Source organism: Myotis yumanensis, unplaced genomic scaffold (assembly GCF_028538775.1).
Source record: "Myotis yumanensis isolate MYYU_CA2020_CCGP unplaced genomic scaffold, mMyoYum1.0.hap1 SCAF_3, whole genome shotgun sequence".
NCBI lineage: Eukaryota > Metazoa > Chordata > Mammalia > Chiroptera > Vespertilionidae > Myotis > Myotis yumanensis.
Genome location: NW_027223754.1, coordinates 187,470,657 through 187,491,065, shown reverse-complemented (window position 1 = coordinate 187,491,065; position 20,409 = coordinate 187,470,657). Strand labels below are relative to the sequence as shown.

At 37.4% G+C, this 20,409-nt stretch overlaps 1 protein-coding gene across 2 annotated transcripts in view; it reads right to left on the bottom strand.

Moving 5' to 3' along the window:
- Positions 1–586: 586 nt before the first annotated feature.
- RERG (RAS like estrogen regulated growth inhibitor) overlaps positions 587–20,409 on the bottom strand; it is a 112,814-nt gene continuing 92,991 nt past the window's right edge. For both annotated transcript variants that reach the window (XM_070410644.1, XM_070410643.1), the window contains 3 exons: positions 12,970–13,026; positions 4,289–4,362; positions 587–2,457 (listed from right to left, as the gene is read on the bottom strand). In XM_070410644.1, the coding sequence (XP_070266745.1) occupies positions 2,050–2,457; positions 4,289–4,362; positions 12,970–13,026 (539 nt within the window). In that variant the 3' untranslated portion in view covers positions 587–2,049. The remainder of the gene's footprint in view (positions 2,458–4,288; positions 4,363–12,969; positions 13,027–20,409) is intronic.

Below are 20,409 nucleotides of genomic sequence, written 5' to 3'. Positions count from 1 at the left end.
TAGTTTCAAGCTATTCCTTTTGCCTAGAATATTTTCACCCCCCCCGAATAACTTGTATATATTCTTCAAGTTTCAGCTCAGACACAATCAAATTAACTAACTTGTGTCAAGCTACATGTCCAACTTATATATCAATATTTGTTTCATGAATGAAAGCATAACTGAAGCAAGTCTTTATTAGTTTTTCTTCTTTCCATGTCTTCATCTTTATAGCTCAAGAACAAGAGTCATATATCAGTCTATTAATATTTTACAAATGTCAGCATGGGCTCCAGGGTCTGACTTTGCCTCTCTGGATTAAATCCTGCCTCTACCCTCTAAATATGCAAACTTGTGGTTCAATATCTTCTTCCTTGCAATTGTAATCATAGTACCATCTCTTGCATAAGATTATTGTGAGGATTTGATGAAATATGCACCTGAGCATTTAAAAAAATCATATCTATTATTGCGAACTGAAGCTTATTTTTTATATCACATTCACTGATTCATCAACTCTACGATTTGAATGTCCCCTCAAGTGTCTATTAAAATTAACAAACATTTCATGTTATCACAAGAAAGACTGTCCTAATGTGAGAGAATGTGAAAATTATGTTTTTTTATTATATTCACACAAAATAGTTACACCAAGTTGTCCAAATGCATTTGGTGAATTGAAGCCTCCAATTCTTACACATTTTTATACATATATCTATGCATTTATAAATACACACATATGTAAAAGATACATATTTTCTTCTAAAATAAAGTGCCCAAGTCTTGATATATGGGGGCAAAATAAGGAAAAAAGAATCATAAGGTTCTATCAGTTATAGACTGTGCATTTTCACAATAAAAGAACCTGTTTTATACACATTTATTTGGGTATAGTGAACTTTAATCAGCCACTCTTTTCTGAATTCTCCTACATGAATTAATTTATCCAAAATACAGGGTTGGGCAAAAGTAAGTTTATAGTTGTGAGTACACAAAACACAGATTATTCTGGTATTATTATTTATTAATTATTTTCCACATGAACAGCTGTAAACCTACTTTTGTCCCAACCTGAATTAGAAGAAGTCATGTAACCAACATAATGCATCAGAGGCCAATTTTTCTTACTGTGTCTGGCACAGAGCTTGGCTCCCCAACACAAGGGTATTTCAGCTTTATACTTAATTTTTCTGCTTTTGGACTGTTGTCTTTCTGCTAAGGTGATAAGCAGAGAGAGAAATGAATCAGATATCTCTAATTCTAAACCCTCTGTTAGCATTCAATAAAGTTAGGGTTTGGTGAAAAGATTCCTAGTGTCTTTACTTCACCCCAGGCTTGTTGAGAAAGTGCGTAGCAGGATCTGAACAGAGGGGTCCTGCTGCCTCTGTTATAATGAACTCTTGTTTGAGTTACAGAAGAAGACTTAGGGTGTGATGATCAATAAATAGATCATTGAGAGAACAAATTGAAATGGAATTCTCTATTACACAATGGAAAACCTTGGGAGAACATGTTTGAATTTAAGAACAAAATAAAGGTTCAAGAAAAACAAGATAATATAACATAATTCAGAAAATCCTTGCTTCAAATAGGAACCAGGACACCATTCCATGCTCCAATCTTTCAGCTACTCTTCCTGCGTTTTTACTGTATTTCCTATTGTCTTGAACTTCTAAGGTGATCATTTGTAGACTTTGATGAGGAAAGGAATTTAAAAATACCTTTGAAAAGATTTCAGCTTACTGAAGCAAAGTGATGATGCCTAAAAATAGCTTAACATGAACCCAGCCATTTCAGAAGCTCTGGTGATTACATGTCCAAATTGCAAGAAAGTGTACCTTATTCAAGCAGGGAAGGGAGTAATTGTCAGCACTGAAATTGCATAAAACACTCTATAACTTCTCAACATATAGGAGGCTGGGAACAAGGGGAAGCTCAGAGAGTTCCCAGCGTTAGAGTGAGGGCTGGAGTTTTTTCTTTTATTTGGGGGGATAAAAAAGGGAAAAGGACAAGAAAGTGTTTCCAATGACCCGACCCAGCTCCGCAGGGCCTTCGCGAGAATGGAGCTGCCTAGCTACTGATTTTGGTGAGCATCTTGTTAATGGCTTGCTTGACGTGTGTGGTGGAGCTGCGTCGCCTTGTCTTGCCCTGCACCATCCTCCGGCGACGCACTTCTCGACACAGCTCATAGAATATCTCCGTGATGTTCCCTTCTCCAGTGCAGGCAGAACACTCATAGAAAGCACATGCCAATTCCGTGGCCAGCTTCTCTCCTTCTTCAGTACTGACCTGCCTGGAGTGGTCCAAGTCAGCTTTGTTTCCAACCAAGATGAGAGTCACATTCTTGGGCTTCTTGATCTCATCCAGAATGTTCTTCAGGGGCAGCATTTCCTCAAAACTTCCTCGGTCAGTGATGTCATAGACCAGCACAAAGCCTTCCCCCCATCGCATGTGTCCTTCCCTTTGAATGGTGTCTTCCTGATGGCAAGAAAACACAGCAGTCAGGAGACCTGGAAGTAATCCCCGTGTAGAGATGCTGCTGATGTTGAGTGATCCCTTAATGACTATTCTTTCTAGTCAGTGTCATTAAAAGTTCTTGACAAGCTTACCCTTTCAAATTGGTTGAGAATAAAAGCATTCCTTACTCATAGCAAGGTATTTTAGGAAACTAGAACTTTTCTGTCTGCTTAGTCCTTAACTTTCTGCTTTTAACTTTTCTTGCTACATCATTAAATCTTTAATCACAAGGACTATACAGAAAGTACCATCTTAGTTAAGCACACTGCCTCTGAGACTTCATCACAATTAAGGAATTAGCAAACACGTAACAAAGTAGACCTTACCTCACCCCTTAGAGATCAGAATTAGAGGCACAGCTTAGTGAAACAGTTTTGATTTTTTGTTGTTTATTTGTTTTATCTCTATATTCTTCAGATTATGGATAATTAGCCACCAAGGGCAGAAAAAATGAATAATCGTATAGAGAGTCAAACTCAGAGTCTGGGGCTTTTGGCTTTTTTCTCTCCTATTTCAATTCTCCCAAAAATGATGTAGTACCAATAATGATAGAAACTCATTTGAAGTGATTTTCAAAGGGTGTTTGAAAACAAATGCTCTGAGAACTTCTGTAAAGAAAGATTCCTGTTTAACTTTATCAGAGCATTTCAAAACACTTTTAAGCATGAAAATCTATTAATATCTTGCAATTTGCCCCTCAAAATATGGGTGGGCAATGTGAATGTTATGGTATTTTCCAAACCCCTTGAAGTACTGAGTAATTTACATAAAGATGCATACACAGGCTGTTGCAAATACATCGATAGAGAAATACTTAGATAATTAAGTTAAAATGTCTTTATGAATCACTGGTTAATTATAGGAAAGTATCTTTCAAAGGGTGTGATCACTCCTTCCTAGGAAGGCAGCATGTGTGATTTGAAAATGCATTGCCTTCATGGGCTCAGCGACTTCTGCAGGCATGTACTTCCCTGCTGCCTCTTTCTAGAATCAGTTCTGGGTAGAAGGTGAGAACATGTATAGGAAACAGATGGTGACGAGAAATAAAAGTATATAGTTACTTGCAAGAACATTTCTTGGATTAAATACTTTAATGCCAGTCTTCTTGGGGTCATAGGTCACTGATAAGCACCATGAAATCCTTCAGCTTCCTAATTCTCATTCCTAGTGATCATTCCTATCTTTGGGAACTAAACCTATCTATGAACCCGTTGGTAATCTCAGAACTGACTGACCTCAGAGCAAATTTATATTAAATAAATTGTTATTGTTTAATGATATGGCTCATATTTTCAATAGAATGTGGTGAGGTCTAGAAAGAATATTAAAGGAGAGATTCCTAAGATAAAAGATTCTGAAAAAAGATTCTGAGGTCATATAAATTTAGAATATAATATATACTAAAGTTCTTAATGAGTTAATTTACACATAAGCATAATAAATGCTCTGAGAACTTCTGTAAAGAAAGATTCTTGTTTAACTTAATCAGAACATTTCAAAAACACTTTTAAGCATGAAAATCTATTAATCTATTAATATCTTGCAATTTGCCCCTCAAAATATGGGTGGGCAATGTGAATGTTACGGTATTTTCCAAACCCCTTGAATTACTGAGTAATTTACATAAGGATGCATACAAAGGCTGTTGCAAATACATTGATATAGAATTACTTAGATAATTAAATTAAAATGTCTTTATGAATAACTGGTTAATTATAGGAAAGTATCTTTTGTTCATATTATGCACATCTCATTTGAACCAAAAAATATTTTAGCTGAACCGCTTATTCACCTGACCAGCAGTATCTAGTATCTCCATGGTGACAACTTCATCATCGATGGTTGCTTGGTGTCGGTAGGTTGATTCTGAGGGAATGAGCAAAAAAAAAAAAGAAGATAAAAAGGTAAATAAGATCATGGTTTGATTTGATCCTTAAAATTACAAATGTGTTGCAGGACGATGCCTGTTTTGTGGTATAAGGGAATGTGCACAGCAGGAAGGAAAGAATGACTGCAAGAATGTGCCATCTTCATATCCTTAGAGTTCCCGGAAGTAACAGGTAACAGACTTTCAGGATATGGCACATGAGAGTCTCTTCGCTTCTTGCTCATTTTAATCTCCTATGAGGCCAGCTTCCTGATGCTCTCTTCCTTCTACAATGAGGCCTCCATATTCTAAGATGAGAAAGTTATTCCTACAGAATGCATTCTACCTTGATACTAAAAAATTCAGTTTTTGGAAATCACTGTTTGTTACTGTTCTGGACAAGATGACATATAAGCAGGAGCTTCCAATTTCTTTCTAGACCTCAACCCTAGAAATGTAATAGGCATTAGAAGAAGGTGATGGTTATCCATGTAAAAATGATCATGTAAAACTATGAGAAACCCTTGTGGCAGTAGAAGGTGAATGGGCCCTGATGTTTGGGGAATTGGGGAGAAAAGTAGAGGAGGGCTAGGCAGTATGGAGCGGAGATGGAACAAAGCAGAGCTCTCTTGCTCTTGTTGCCTCTTCAGGGTAGAAAAACAATGGCGGCTCAGCACCAAGCAGGGGTGGGGGACATCCAGCCTGTGGGCTGTATAAGGCCCGACAAACCATTTGCTCTGGCCCTGCCAAGGCCTTAGGGGTGAGTTAATTAAATGTTTGACCAAATATAGCAGGCTAATTTTTAAGTTGATAATTTTGTATGGCCCACAAATGATGTTATAAATATCCAAATGGCCCTTGTCAGAAAAAGGTTCCCCACCCCTGATAGAATGGTCCCCAAGCTCTATTGGGGTGAGAAGTTAGCAGGTGTAAGAGTTTTTGGTGGCTCTGAATGTGCCCCTTAGCACATAAAATGGAAACCAGAGGTTAAAATAAATACCAATTAGTGCTGCTCTATATGAAAATCCAAGAAGATATGAGAAAAGAAGTAAAAGAGAAAACAGTAGGAAAAAAGTTAGATAAAGATAGCAAAAACCAAAGCACAGTGCCTGAAAAAATATTTTTTAAAAAAGAGGTAGGCAGGGAGGTAAAAATCTGGCAATGCTATCTAGTAAATTAAGAGAGAGGGTGCAATCATACAAAATTTAACACAAAAAGAGAAAATAGCTACATAGTTTGATGAAATAAAATAATATTAGGAACTGTATAACAACTGATTTCAAACCCTAATAAATTCTGGGAGAAGACAATGCATAGATTAGAACAATGAGAAATAGAATAGTTAACTAATTATAGCCAGTAACTACACTTAAATGCTAATTGTAGATTTCTCCTAATCATAAAAAGCAATTGCATACAATTGGCTTTACAGGAGATTTCCATTAAACATTAAACACATTGTTCTAGAAAATATAAAAAGGTCAGCTACCCAATTCCTTTTATGGGACATTATGTTGATTCTCATAAGAAGTATTACAAGAGAAATAAGGGAAAAAAAGAAATTGTAGGCTCATAGATTAAAAAAATCCTAAATCAAATATTATTCAATTGAATCCAACAGTTGTAATAAGAAAAGTACGTCATGATCAGGTAGAGTTTATTTCAGGACTGAAAAGACTGTTTAAAATCTATTAATGCAATTTAACACATTAAGGGACTAAAGGGGGAAAAATCACATGATTACCTCTATTGGTAGATCTAGAGCAAGATAAATTCTACATAAATTTAAAATGTATGCATATACAAAAATACATTTTTTCAAACCTATGTATATATATATGTGTGTGTGTATATATATATATATTAGCGTGCACATACTGCTTACCATTTGAACAAGAATTGTTCTAAATGCTTTACTCATATTAACTCACTTAATTCTCTCAAGTATCTCATGAAGTATGTGTTACCATTAGCTCCATTTTACATGAGGAAACATTTAGGCACAGCAGCACTAAATAACTTGCTACAGGTCACACAGTGGCAAGAGGTAAGTGGATTGGAACCCAGGAAGACTGGCTTTGGAAATTTCAGCTTTTAACCACTATGCTAAGTTTCAACCATGTTGGATTATATACCTGTGGGAAAGAGGAGGGCAATGGTGTCAGAATAGGGGACGTGGGAAAAGTTAAATGAAATAAAGGCCTCACACCTATCTGACAGAGTACCAGGACCAGAACAGAAAGACTCACTTAAGTATTAATTTAATTAGCTCAATTATTTGCATCTAACCTACTCAAATCACTAACCAATCAGCAAACCAAATAAACCTAGAAGTTTCTTTCCCATCAGGGTAGCCAGTAAGTCAGTGCTTTTAGTTTTTTCCCCTATTTACCTCATGTTCCTGACTTTCACTTCTTCATCTCATCAAATATTTTATAGTTCTTTTTTGGCCACAGTTTTACGTTACTTCGCTGTAAATCTACTCAAAATACAAACTACAAGAAGGAGAGACTTAACCCAGGAGCATAACTGCCACCAGCCCTGGACAATGATTACTGTCCTGGGCACGACACATTGCTGATGTCTTTTCTGAGAATTAAAATTTAAAGATGAGATTATACTCTCATTTTTATATTTTAATAAATATTGTTCTTGTTCTCCTAGAATATGCAATCCATAGGTGGTAAGTCCGATTCTCAATTCTAGGCCATTCCACCCCCTTACTCTTTTAAGTTAAAGGGAAGATTGTTGTTTTGCGTGATTTAATGCCCTAAAATACCATTTACAGCGACTCATCGCTAAGTGTCCTCTCATTCATTTCCTTCTTCATCCCCAGAGTCCCAGCTTGGGGCGGAGAGGCCCCGAGAGCAGCGCGGACGCTGGGGTCCACGCCCCGTGTCTCCTCCGAGGTTCTGGATGACCTCGGTGCTGCCTCCCCTCTTTAAGGGCCTGGCATCAGCCCAGCCCGGGAGCCTGGAAAACGGAGTCTGGGCTCTCTTCCATCTCTTTGCACCAAAAGTCTGACAGACAGGGACATTTTTCTCTGCTGCTTCCATGATAAATAGGATATGAATTTCAACCACAGAAGTCCGCAGTGGGGGAAATAGAACATCATGGAAACTGTATGAAGTTGCGTGATTCTTTGGCTGTTAGTGAACCGAAAAGAAAACGATGAAATGCAGGAAATGAGGGAATGTCTGCCACCGACATAGCCATAGCCGCGGGTGGCAGCAGTCATTTCATCTAAGCCGAGTGCTGGTTTCATGCCATTCTGAGCATTTTTTCCGTTGAGTCTCTTCTCTCCTTCAGCACCCCTGACTAGTGGGAGTGCCGCCCAGAGAGGCAAAAGGCTGTACCATGTGCTAGTTTTTCTAAAGATAATTCTAAAAAAAATGTATTAGGTACTTTTTGAAACTAATCTCTGCTATTTATTTTATTAAAACATTTTTATTGATTTTAGAGGGGAGAGTTAGAAACATCAATGAGAGAGAAACATTGATCAGCTGCCTCCTGCCCGCCCCCTACTGGGAATTGAGCCCATAACCCCGGGCATGTGCCCTGACCAGGAATCCAACTGTGACCTCCTGGTGCATGGATCAACGTGCAGACACTGAGACACACCAGCTGGGCTCCACTATTCATTTTAGAATATTAAAGAAAATGTGTATGTGTTCGAAGGGTAGAAATACTTTTCATTTTTCTCAGACTGACAGAAAATGACATTTTCAGTCTTTTTTATGAAGTGTAGGGGGATGATTATCTAAGAGATATTTCTAAATGAACCAAAATGTTGTATACTTGTAAAACCAATATTAGTACAAATATGGAATTAGGCATATTAAAAATTATGTCTGGATTGCACTGTATATGAGAGATACATGGCTTAAAGCGTACATTCAGTAAATAGAAGTATATTTTTATAAATAGAAGTATATTTTGTATACTCTAAGAGAAACTGATGCTCAAAGAGATCTTGTATGGTTGATCCTTTCACTAATTTAGCTTTTGTAGTAAATTTTAACATATTAATAGGGACAACTGGCCAATACAGTAACAACAGCAGTTAGTAACATTGATTTGTGCTAGAGTTGAAATTGTACTGACTTGAGTTCTATTGCTGACCTAACCACAAACTAGTCAGATAATTGTGGATAAATTTACTTGGTTGGACACTTATTCTTATTTGTCCAATGCTGATCTCAAAGTTCCTTTCTGTGCCAGTATTAAAGAACTATTGAATAGTTCTTTGAGTCGGTTAAGTACTTCTGCTTTAATCTTCGGTGGAGAGACTTGTTCTAGGTGTGTCCCTCTCTTTGTACGAGCCTTTCTAAGCAGAAATGCAGGCAGGAAGAACCAACCACAAAATAATATCATCACTGAGTTCAGTATGTCTCCCAATTCCTACCCTCATTCTTGTCTGAGTCTTTACTAACCAGATAGACACCATGATCTATTCAAACACAGAGCCGGGTGCCTCTATGGGGCAGAAGTAGTGGTCAGTGCTGAAAGGCAATCTCTCTTAATGCCCCCAACACACCACACCACACACACACACACACACACACACACACACACAAACACACACACACACACAATTGCACACGATCTAAACTTTTGTCTGTGTTCTCTGATATGTTCAGTATTTTCTGAGGGTAATCTGACTCTTGGAGATTCAATTCTCTCCTGGGATCTATTCAGAACATGGATCCTATTGTTTTGCATCCAGAACATTGCTGCTACCACCATCAATAAGTCTTCCTGATTAGGTGCTCTAATTTCCAAATCTCACAGGCTGCAGTGGTGATTTTCAAATGCTGTGCTTGACCAGCTCTGGCCTCTGACAAAGATTTCACTGACCCACAATGAAATGAGAAAAATTTAGGGGAATTTATAATTGTTCAATGTAAATAAATGATTGAATATTTTTCTTAGATTATTATATTCTTCAAAACTGAATGCTAAAAATATTTCTTCTTTTATGGAATGCAAGTGTCTATTAAGGGAACAAGTTTAGTTCTTCCTTACCCTCTGCCCCTTGCTTACACCCCTAATCATAATTCCTACGATATTCCCTCTCCATTAAAAAACAAACAGGAGAGAGAGGAAGGAAGAGATTAACCAAAGAACTTATATGCATATATGTATAACTCATGGACATAGACAATAGGGTGGTAAAGGCCTGGGGCAGGGTGGGAATCAGGTGGTGGGGGGAAAGAGAAAAAAGAAGGGGGGACATCTGCAGTACGCTCAACAATGAAAATATTTAAAAAAAACACACACACAAACAAACAAATGCCAAAACAAAAACATTGTATCCTGACATCTAAAAGTTGGGAATCACTTGCTATTATAGTAGCAAACATTTCCTTCATAGAATTATTTCAGAGTAGTAAATATTCCATTTTTTATTAGTATGTTGAATGGTGTTTATCCCCTTCAGCTGCTCATGAAACAATAATTCTGTTACAGATTGAAAAAAATCTGCTCCATATTTTTAAGGAAGGCACCGAATTCAGAATTTAAGACTATTTTTTTTTGCAAATACCCCACTTTGCTCTTTAAATTTTTATTATCTAATTACAGTTGCTATTCGATTTTATTTTATATTAGTTTCAGGTGTACAGCATAGTGGTTAGAGTTAGACAATTATTTAATTTACAAAGTGATCCCCCTGATCATTCAAGTACCCACCTTTGCTTTTTAATGTAGCCTTCTCTATTGGTGGTGAGTTTGAAAAACTCTATGACAGTATGAAGTTTAGTTCCGGAAATGCTGACAGCTCTTGGGTCAAATGGAACTCCTCGAGGCTAGAGCATTCGAGACTTCTCACACGTGCGCACACACAGACACACACCACTTTCCAGCATGAGTCCATGAAAGCCTCACCTGGGAGTGAGTCATACAGCAGATATTCCTGAAGTCTGATCAACGCTCTTGTTGCTTAGCAGCTGCAACCCTTTCAGAGCAGTACCGTACAAGGTCACTCGAAACAGTTTCATTATTCTAGTGAGGAAGCCTGCACCACAGATAACTGATGCAGGCAGAATTCTGTCTACAACAATTGTTTCTCAAAATTAATAAAACTAAAACAAAAGGAAAATTGGTTCACCTAAGGTATTAACAAGAGTAATGACTGGAACATATTCAGAGAGAGTTCAAAATTCTTATGAGATCATTTTTATAAGCTTCATCTTTTGTTGAGATGTACTGGTATAACTAAATGAAATTAGTATTTTTCTACTGAACTTCCATAAATCATTAAGAGTTTCAGGAACTTTGTAAAGCTTATATAAGTAATAAAAATTAAGAAGAGAGTAAGTACTTACTTAGGTGGAACAAACAACAGAAATGAATGGTTTTTTTAAAAAACCAAATGCATTTTTAAATCCAACTACATCATTTTAAAATTAGGTTATGGCTATATTAAAAACATATTAAAATTATTGATGTTGAAAAACAATTTACCTAAAAGGAAAAACAGAGAAGTAAAGATCTCTTAGGTTAAAAAATTGACTATCATAAAGATGTTAATCTTCTCAAAGTAATTTATAGTTTTGATGCCCTGCCAATAAAAATTATGTCATATTATGACAGAGTTTTAAAAATTGACCTGGAAAAATAAACTGGAAATAGCAGCCAAGATAATATTGCAAAATAGAAAAGAAGGAAGACTTTCTCTACTTGGGTATTGTGTTCTAAAGAGCACATAATCATCAAGAGTGTGGTACTTGTGTAGGATGTGAAAAGCAAATTTAGAACTAGTTCCTGGTGTAAATGACCCATTATACCTGTAAATGATCCAGTATACCTGGGTTCAACCAACTGTGCATCAGAAATACTTGAAAATAAAAGGTTATATGTTGCTAGCATGTACTATGTAGTCGGGTCTGTACTGAACATATACCAATATTTTTCTTGTCATTATTCCCTAAACAATACAGTGTTAGCAACTGTATTAGTATTATAAGTAATCTAAAGATAAAGTATATGGGAGGATGTGTAGCTTATATGCTAATCCTATGTAACTTTACATAAGAGATTCCAAAGACAACTGGTTGCATAAAAAGCAGCATTGGAAGTAGAGGGGAAAGGTGGAGTATTTAATAAATAATAGGGTAATAATTGATAAACTATTTGTAAAAATTGTTAGGCTTTCAGCTTATACTTCTCACTAAAGTAAGCTCCAGATAGGTTAAAACGTTAAAATGAAATAAACAATAAAATCATTCTATCCCCTTACCTGTTCAATTTCCCTTCTGAGTACAGTGGGGCCTTAACTTACGAGTTTAATTGGTTCCTTGACGGAGCTTGTAACTCAAATTACTCGTATGTCAAATCAACAGTGAACGAGTGAGACACATGATGCTGGGCTGATGTTGTGGCGTTCACTGTGACGTTCCCTGCGCCAACTAGCGGTGGGGTATCCGAAGCTGGCTTGTAACCCGAATTTTAGCTCGCAACTCAAAGCAAAAAATCGGCTGAGAGATGGCGGCTCATATCTCAAAAAACTCGTTAGTCAGGACACTGGTAAGTCAAGGCCCCACTGTACTTAACACAATTGACACATTTAGTTGGCTACTGACTCTTCTTTCTTTACTAGTCCATGAGCTCAAAAGAGCCAAAGCTCTCTCTTTCTGCCTATTGATTTATCCTCAGCACCTAGAATAATCTGACACATAGGAGCCTCTAACAAACATTTGTGAATGGATGAGTAAAGCAATGAAAGGAGGCACAAGGGGAGAAAAAGTTCCCTTTTAAACTGGACATAGGTGACAACTGCAACAAGAGCCCCAGAACAAAAACACCCAGGAATCCTCTCTGCCCATTTCACCATCTGAGCCAGGCCAGTTCAGCCTGGGACACGGGCCTGGGAGCGAAATACTGTATGCCTTTCCCTCTTCCTCTGGGTTTCAGCCTTGGTGCCCTTTAGGAAATCAACTAGGGCATGACAAACAAAAGCTCAAAGGCTTCATTCAGAGTAAAATCTGAAGCTTAACTTAGGGCCCCTGGATTTGCAGCATTATTTATAAGATAACTAAATAAATTTCTAATAAATACTCTGTTTTAAAAAAATACATGTGATAAATACTTAAAGCATCGACATTATTGCTATTTTCAAGATACATATATCAATTTTTGCTTCTTCTTTTGTATTTTTAAAATAGGCTCAAAGCAGTTTCATTGGGGATGAGAGAGGAAGGAACACAATTTATTTATACATTTTGCCAAAATCAGTATTCATAAGCTTTATTTTACTGTTACACTCTCCTTAACATGCCATTCTATCCCACATCAAAGTAGCCATGCCCACTGTATCCTCTGTCTGCCACTGGAACGATGCTATGTTTCCTAATGAAAGAGCATCATTTGTACCTACTTCCTTCTTGTCTCTGATTTGACCTGATTTTTTCCTTAGAGCATTAAAATCTAAGCACAAACAGCATGCAACACGCATCTAGCGTCTTAGAGGAAGTCTCCACATGATTCAATCAAGCATTTCTAAGACATCTGCAAGGTGCTTAAACATGTTGCAACAGAAAATGCCATTCTCTCTTAAGGGTCATAAACTTTGATTGGAGAGTAGGAGGAAAGAAAACTTGACCTACCGAGGGTGGGATCGTATTCCCAGATGAACCGCTTGGTCAGGAATCGCACTACAAGAGCTGTGGGAAAAAAGAGCAACATATCAAACATATTTGTTAATTTTCTTATAGTTTTTATCCTTACAAGGAAAGAGAAATAGCCCATCAAATTATATGTGTTTTGTATTTCCTTGGAATATAAACCCAATGCATTTATTTATGTTTACTCAAGTTCTTTTTCAATTTTATACTGTGGTTTAAAAACTGGTGTACTGTTTTACTGGGTTTATTATAGATTAATCAACACTTAGATTTGTTCCTTTAGCCACAGGATTAAAAACAAACAAATAAAAAAAATCACAATGTGAAAATGCTCACATGTAAAATTTTTAGCCAAACAATGAATTCAGACATGAGCATCACAATACAGGTGTCTAAGCTTTGACTATTGATAACGATTGATACAGGTGAGTTTTAAATGTGATATAATTGTTCCTGTAACGAGAAGACCACTTGCTGGTTATTTGTATTATAAAAATATTCCAGATTAATTATTTTTTAGTGGACTCATTAAAGTTCATCAAAAGCAATGCTGCTGAAATACTAGAGTCAAGGCAAGGATCTGGCACTGTGCTAGGCACTTCACTTGCATAATCTCCTCAACCCTCACTTCATCCCTAGGAGACAGGTACTGGGATTGGTCCCATTTTTCAGATAAGAAAACTGAGATCCCGAGAGTTAACTAATTTAATTGAGCTCACCTAGCTAGTTAGTGGCTGAGTCCGGTTTTTCACCCAAGAAGTCTCTTTCCAAGCCTGTAATTTGTCCATTATGCTAAAGGGAATTTAAGGCCTAGCCTTAGGCCAGTGTTTGGCAAACCGTGGCTCGCGAGCCACATGTGGCTCTTTGGCCCCTTGAATGTGGCTCTTCCACAAAATACCACAGTGGTTTTTAAGAAATTTTTTAGAGGGGAGTGTCATAGACCCTACAAAAATGCAATAAAAACTTTGGACCCTTTCTCTGGAAAAATATACACACGGTTTGGTACATAATGTCGGCAGCTCATGAACTCTCTGAAGACGGTGGGTCTTCCTGAGATCCCATTGACCCCAACTAAAGAATCAATGTCTGTCATATTTTATACTTTAAAATATATTTATTATTTGAGTATTTTTATTTTTATGGAAATGCCCTGTATATAGTAGTCTAAAGATACTCCATAAAGAAATATGACTAGTTCATTGAAAGTTACTGTCAGTCTTTTCTTTATCTACTAGAGGCCCAGTTGCATGAAATTCGTGCACTCATGGGGGTTCCCTCAGCCAGGCCTGCACTCTCTCACAGTTTGGGAGCCCTCAAGGGATGTCTGACTGCTGGCTTAGGCCCGCTCCCCAAAGAGGTGGGAGCGGCTGCCACCACTGCTGCTGCACTCGCCAACCATGAGCCTGGCTTCTGCCTGAGCAGCGCTCCCTCTGTAGGAATGCACTGACCACCAGGGGAAAGCTCCTCATTGAGCGTCTGCCCCCTGGTGGTCAGTGTGTGTGTCATAGTGACTGGTCGTTTTGCCTCGGGCCAAAACAGGCTCTCTGACATCCCCCAAGTGGTCCCAGATTGTGAGAGGGCATAGGCCAGGCTGAGGGGCACCACTGGCACATGACTGGGGCTGGGGAGGGATGCGGGAGGTGGCCAGCTGGAGAGGGACCGTGGAGGGCTCCAGGGTGTGTCTGGCCCATCTTGCTCAGTCCCGATCAGCCAGACCCCAGCAGCAAGCTAACCTACCAGTTGGAGTGTCTGCCCCCTGGCGGTCAGTGCACGTCATAGTGCGGTTGAGCGGCCTTAGCTTATCATTAACATATTACACTTTGGTTGGTTGAATGGCCAACCAGATGACTGGACACTTAGCATATTAGGCTTTTATTAATAGGATTGCTTATGTTAGGATCAACAGAGAGATCTATACCCACTATCATAGTGTTTTATATGAGAGATCACAGTGCCCATTGCAACAAGAACCTCATAAAACAGGCCACAAGCATACATGGCTTGGATAGAGACTAAAAGTAGCAATTTGTTTCTAATTACTGAGTGTAAGGTGGATGTGAGCCAACATTTTTGGCAGTGCCTAAAGTAGCAGGCCACTGACCCTGCAGTACTTCCCACAGGGAGTGCACTGTGGTTTTATCTTCAGTTTTCAGTCTGTCGCTCCTCACTCTCTTGAGACTAACGCAGTCTTTTTATTGGCATGTAAGAAGTCGTAAGCACCAGACAGATATTTTTCTGTTTTTATTTTTTTTTCAACTGGTGAAGAAGAGTTTATTCACATGTTGTTGTTGTTTTTTAAAGGACGGTGTTGAATATCAAAGAGATATGTGCTTTAGAGTCTGTTGGATACATTTAAAAGAGTAAAATAAACGTCCTTATTTTAAAATGTCAATATTTACAAGACATCAGAATCTTTACACTCTTTGTAGTTATTTAAATTCACGGGAAAAAAACTGAATATAAAGTAAAAAATTTGCAAGCAGTCACGTAGTTTTCCAAAAATGGTTTTAGAGACATTCAAGCAAAAAAAATTAAAAAATTAAAAAAATTAAAGACTGATTAGTCCTATTGCTGATCTTTATTCAAAAATTGAATTTATTGGGATGACATTGGTTCACAAAATCATACAGGTTTCAAGTGTACAACTCAACAAAACCTCATCTGCATTCTGCATTGTGTGCCCATTGCCCCAAGCATAGTCTCCATCCCCATTTTCCTCCCCTTTGCCCACCTCCACCCAACCCCTGCCGCCCTTGCCCTCTGGAAATCACCATACTGTCATCTGTGTCTATGTATTATCCTATCCTATATAATAAAAGGCTAATATGCAAATTGTCCCCTTGGGAATTGGACTGACCGGGAGTTCGACCACCTGCTATGATGTGTGTTGACCTCCAGGGGGCAGCGCGGAATGAAGAAAGACACTGGCTGGCAGCTGGGGGAAGGAAGGCCCTGAGGGGCCCTGATTGCCGGCCAGGCCTAGGGACTCTACCCGTGCACGAATTTCATGCACTGGACCTCTAGTATATATATGTTTATGTAGCTCAATGGTAGAGTGCTTGCTTTCCATGTATGAAGCCCTGGGTTCATTCCCCAGCATCTCTACGGGGTCCTTTTTAAATCAGCAGCAGCAATAAACAGCTGCCTGCAGAAGCCAAAGAGTTTCATCTTGTGTTAGAATATGTAGTTTTAACTCTAAAGGTTACAACCTATAAAAATGCATTTATCTTGGCATCCTCAAGCAATGTGCTATTAAAATTAACAAGATTTTTTACATAACATTGGAAGTACCCCAGTTACAAGACCATTAAAACTAATCATATGTCCAAGAAATATTTCTAAAATGTATTAGACACTCCATCACCTCTCAGAACTGAGAATACTGAACATAATTGAATCATTTTTAAATGTCTGGAACCTTGATCAGTGCCCTGTGCAGCTATGAGGCAATACTTTTAGGAGCTGTAGAGTGGTTGAGGCAAAGCACCTCCAGAGTGCTAGGGCTTTGAGTATTTTTAGTTTTTGAATACATCCGAATATATATTTTTAATATACACATAAATATAAATTTTTTTTTCTTCCTCAAGTACTATGGCTTTCTCTTTTTTGCCAGTCACTGAGACTATGTGTAATAACCTATCTATTCATCTGCTTTGTTACTTGTATTATTCCAGAGACTGATAAGTCATATTAACAAGCTTGTTAGAATTTTTTCTAATATTGGAGTAAATTAGCTCTGGGGTTTCATTCTAAGGAACTTGTTCTGTTGAACTGGATTTTGGTACACCTTTGGGAAATGACGTTTGCTGTTGATAAGTGGTTCCTGCTGACTTCGGATTATTGGCTCAGTTTAGACAGCCCCCTTCCAGCAGGGCAGTGTTGCTGGGCTCAACCAACAAAATCAATAGGAACATTTTTAATATTCTTTTTAAAGAGACACACATCATTATCTGATGGTTGCTTTAACAACAGAATCATACATTTGTTTAAAAATCCAACCTATTTCGAGCGCATTGAAAAACACAGAAAGCACTTTGAAAAAACTGACGTCATATGTTTCTTATTTGATGATGTGTGTTTGTCTCTCACACAGATTATTCATGGGAAAGACAAACACATTTTCTATTGTTAGCTTTTCAATAACATATTAATTTAAATTATTCGTCTAAAGAATGAAGATAATTTTACCTCTGTGGACGTGGTATTTGTTAAAGGCTCTGTTGTTATTAAAATTGTGATTGAGGCGCGTGGGTGACATTTCAAAATTTACTGATGTAATTAAAAAACAGTATTTTTTAGCTCCCGATTTTATTATAATTTTATTATGGCATATGATTTTTTAAAAAATCCTCACTCGAGGATATGTTTTTCATTGCTTTATTTTAAGAGAGAGTGGAAGGGAGGGAGGGGAGAGAGAGAGAGAAATATCATATCGATTGTTTGCCTCCCCCTTAATCCCCAGTTGGGCTGGGATTGAACCTGCACCCAGGTATGTGTGCCCTTGATTGAGAGTCAAACCTGTGACCCTTCAGTGCATAGGCCAATGCTCTAACCTCTCAGCCGCACTGGCCAGGGCTATGGCACACAATTTTCATATATGATATATTCTACCACTTGTCACCCCTGCACCACTACCACTCTCATCACATGGTTTTACATGTTAACAATAACACTGTTGCTTCCTCAGTGGTATCCCTACTTCATCTGCACCCCAGAACCCTCTTAAACTACTTTCTACACAGCAGTCAATGATTCAATTAAAACTTATACCAGCTCATGTCACATCTTTCCCCCCAATTCTCCCTGAGCTCATCTCATTGGATTAATATTTATTGAGTACCTACTCTGTTCTGTTCTAGGTGTTTGGACTAATCCAGCAAACAAGTCAGATTAAGATCCTTGACTTTACAGAGCTTATATTCTACGAGGAGGATACATAAAAAGTAAAAGTGATAAGTTACATAGTAGATTTGAGGTGATACATGCTATGGGATAAAAATGTAGAGCAGCGTAAGGGAGATGCAGCATTGAGAGTGAAGATGTGAGTTGTTATTTAAGATAGGGTGACCAGGCGATACATGAAAGAGATGAGGGAAGATATCTTGGAAAATAGTGTTCCAAGAAGAGGGACCAGTCAGTGCAAAGGCCTGAAGGCAGAACAGTAAGGAACATTAAGCAGAATGAACAATGGCCAGTGTAGTAGGATAGGAGGTCATTTCCTGCCACTCTCCGAGTCAGGTCTTCCATAAACACACTACCACCAACAACAATAATGATATTAATAGTAGTAACAATAATAAAAACAACTGGAGTGATTATTTAATATTATTATTTTACTTGATTCCTTCTTTATAATGTATACTCCAGGAGGGTATTTTATTTATTTTATTCATCACTGTTTTCGACTTTATAGAAGAGTGTCTGTCTGGCACATAGTAGACTAAACAATACTTGCTAAATAGATGAAAAAGTATATCAATCTAAGTGACAGTTTACTTTCCTTAACATTAAATAATAACCAGACATTGAGAGAATCTGCAGAAAAATTAACACAACAGAACTCACAGCAGAACCATGCCATCATTTTATAACTTTGTCTTAAAAGTTGGCTATTTTATTATTCTTCTACAAATTATACTTCTATAGTTTATTAAAATAGTTACTATATATTTTTTTCTTTTGAATACCCTGTCCTCTCCATCGCCACTATTCTGAGCAAGGTTTTCTTTTGAAATAAAAATGGTGGTATTGATAACCTCTATTCCCCTGGAAGTCTGATACAAGGTCTTGTCTTTCTAGAAGTGTGAAGGTTTGACATGTTTGATGAGTTACAGTTAAGTCTCTGCATTCTGAAATATTTGATTTTCTTTCCATTGCCTTGAAAACTCATACCTTTTCACTAAATAAGCCAAACATGTCTAATCTGGAGAAGACCATTTTCCTCATTTTACCTAATGTATAACCTACTTGGATAATTCTTCCTCATATGTGGTTTATTTTTGGTGTTACTGGCATTGAATTTCATTGCTGTCAAAGAGAGCCAGTTTCTAAAAAATGGAAAATTCACTGAGTAGAATTTAATCCATGGACCCACCACACCTCTTCTCTTGGTTTCCAGAGGGGAACCACTACTCCTGACCTCTGCTATCAGCCCTAAATTTAACTCTAACCCTTCAGTGGACAAAAGACTTCAGAGAAGTACAAATAAGCATACGTACAAATACAGGGTGGGGCAAAATTAGGTTTACAGTTGTTCATATGGAAAATAACACAATAATTAACAAATAACGATACAAGAATAAACTGTGTTTTGCACGCTCACAACTATAAACCTACTTTAGCCCCACCTTGTATAAAGAGAATTCTACCCTAGATTTTTGGTGATAGTTTATTGGTTAAATTAATTTTGTATAATTAAGCATTCATTTCTTAATCATATTAGCTGTTGGATTAAAGTATATATAATCCTTAGGAAATACCATTCGGTAGTTTTAGTTATGTTTTAAATACATATAAAAACACTAATGTACTTCTGGAATGCTAACTATTAAAAGGGTAGTTTGTATTGAATGCTGATTATTTATTTCTCATAAACACTCTCAAAAGTAAGAATTAGTGTTTCTATTTTATCCACTAAAAACTGAACTTAAAAGTAAATAAATTAGTCTATTTTACAGAGCAGTTAAATGACAGATTGAGATTGAACCCAGGTTTGTTTACTTTACTTACCACTATATTTTAATATTTCTATGAATATAATTCAATACTCAATGGCCAGAATTATTTTCCATATGAACATTGATCTTACAGCAAGGCATGTTTTCAAAACATTTTTGTTCATGACTAGATTTCTTCATTCTTAATGGGGGGAATATCCATGACCAGAAACCATGGCAACACAGAAAGAGAATATGAATTTCAAGGAGCAGGAAGGAGACGTTTATATAAGTAAGATTTTTGCTTTTCTCTTGAAAAGGTCTTCAAAGATGCAGCAAAGGAGGAAAACAAGAATCTAATGATGCAGACATTATATGATAGAGATAAGTAGTATGTGATGAGCAACTGTTTCCTTATTCATCTCCTCAGTCGTTAACAAGTTCATTCTTTCAACAACAAAAAACAGGATGCCAGAAACCATTTTAGGCAACCAGGAAGACAGCAAAGAAAATAAGAGACAGTTCCTATGCTTGAGCAATTGAGAGTCTGCATCTTTGCATGTTCTGGGAAAAAGATACCTGGGTAATTTAGAATATTATCCTATTCAAGTCCTGTTATGATGCCTCGCTAAAAGAAGGCAGGCCAGACTGAGATGAGTTTAACTAACTTTAGTGCCTCAGAGGGGGAAAAACATCTGTTTTCTGGAAGAGAAAATGTAACAGACAAAAATCAGAATAGTATGTAGTATAAATTGTCAATCCTATG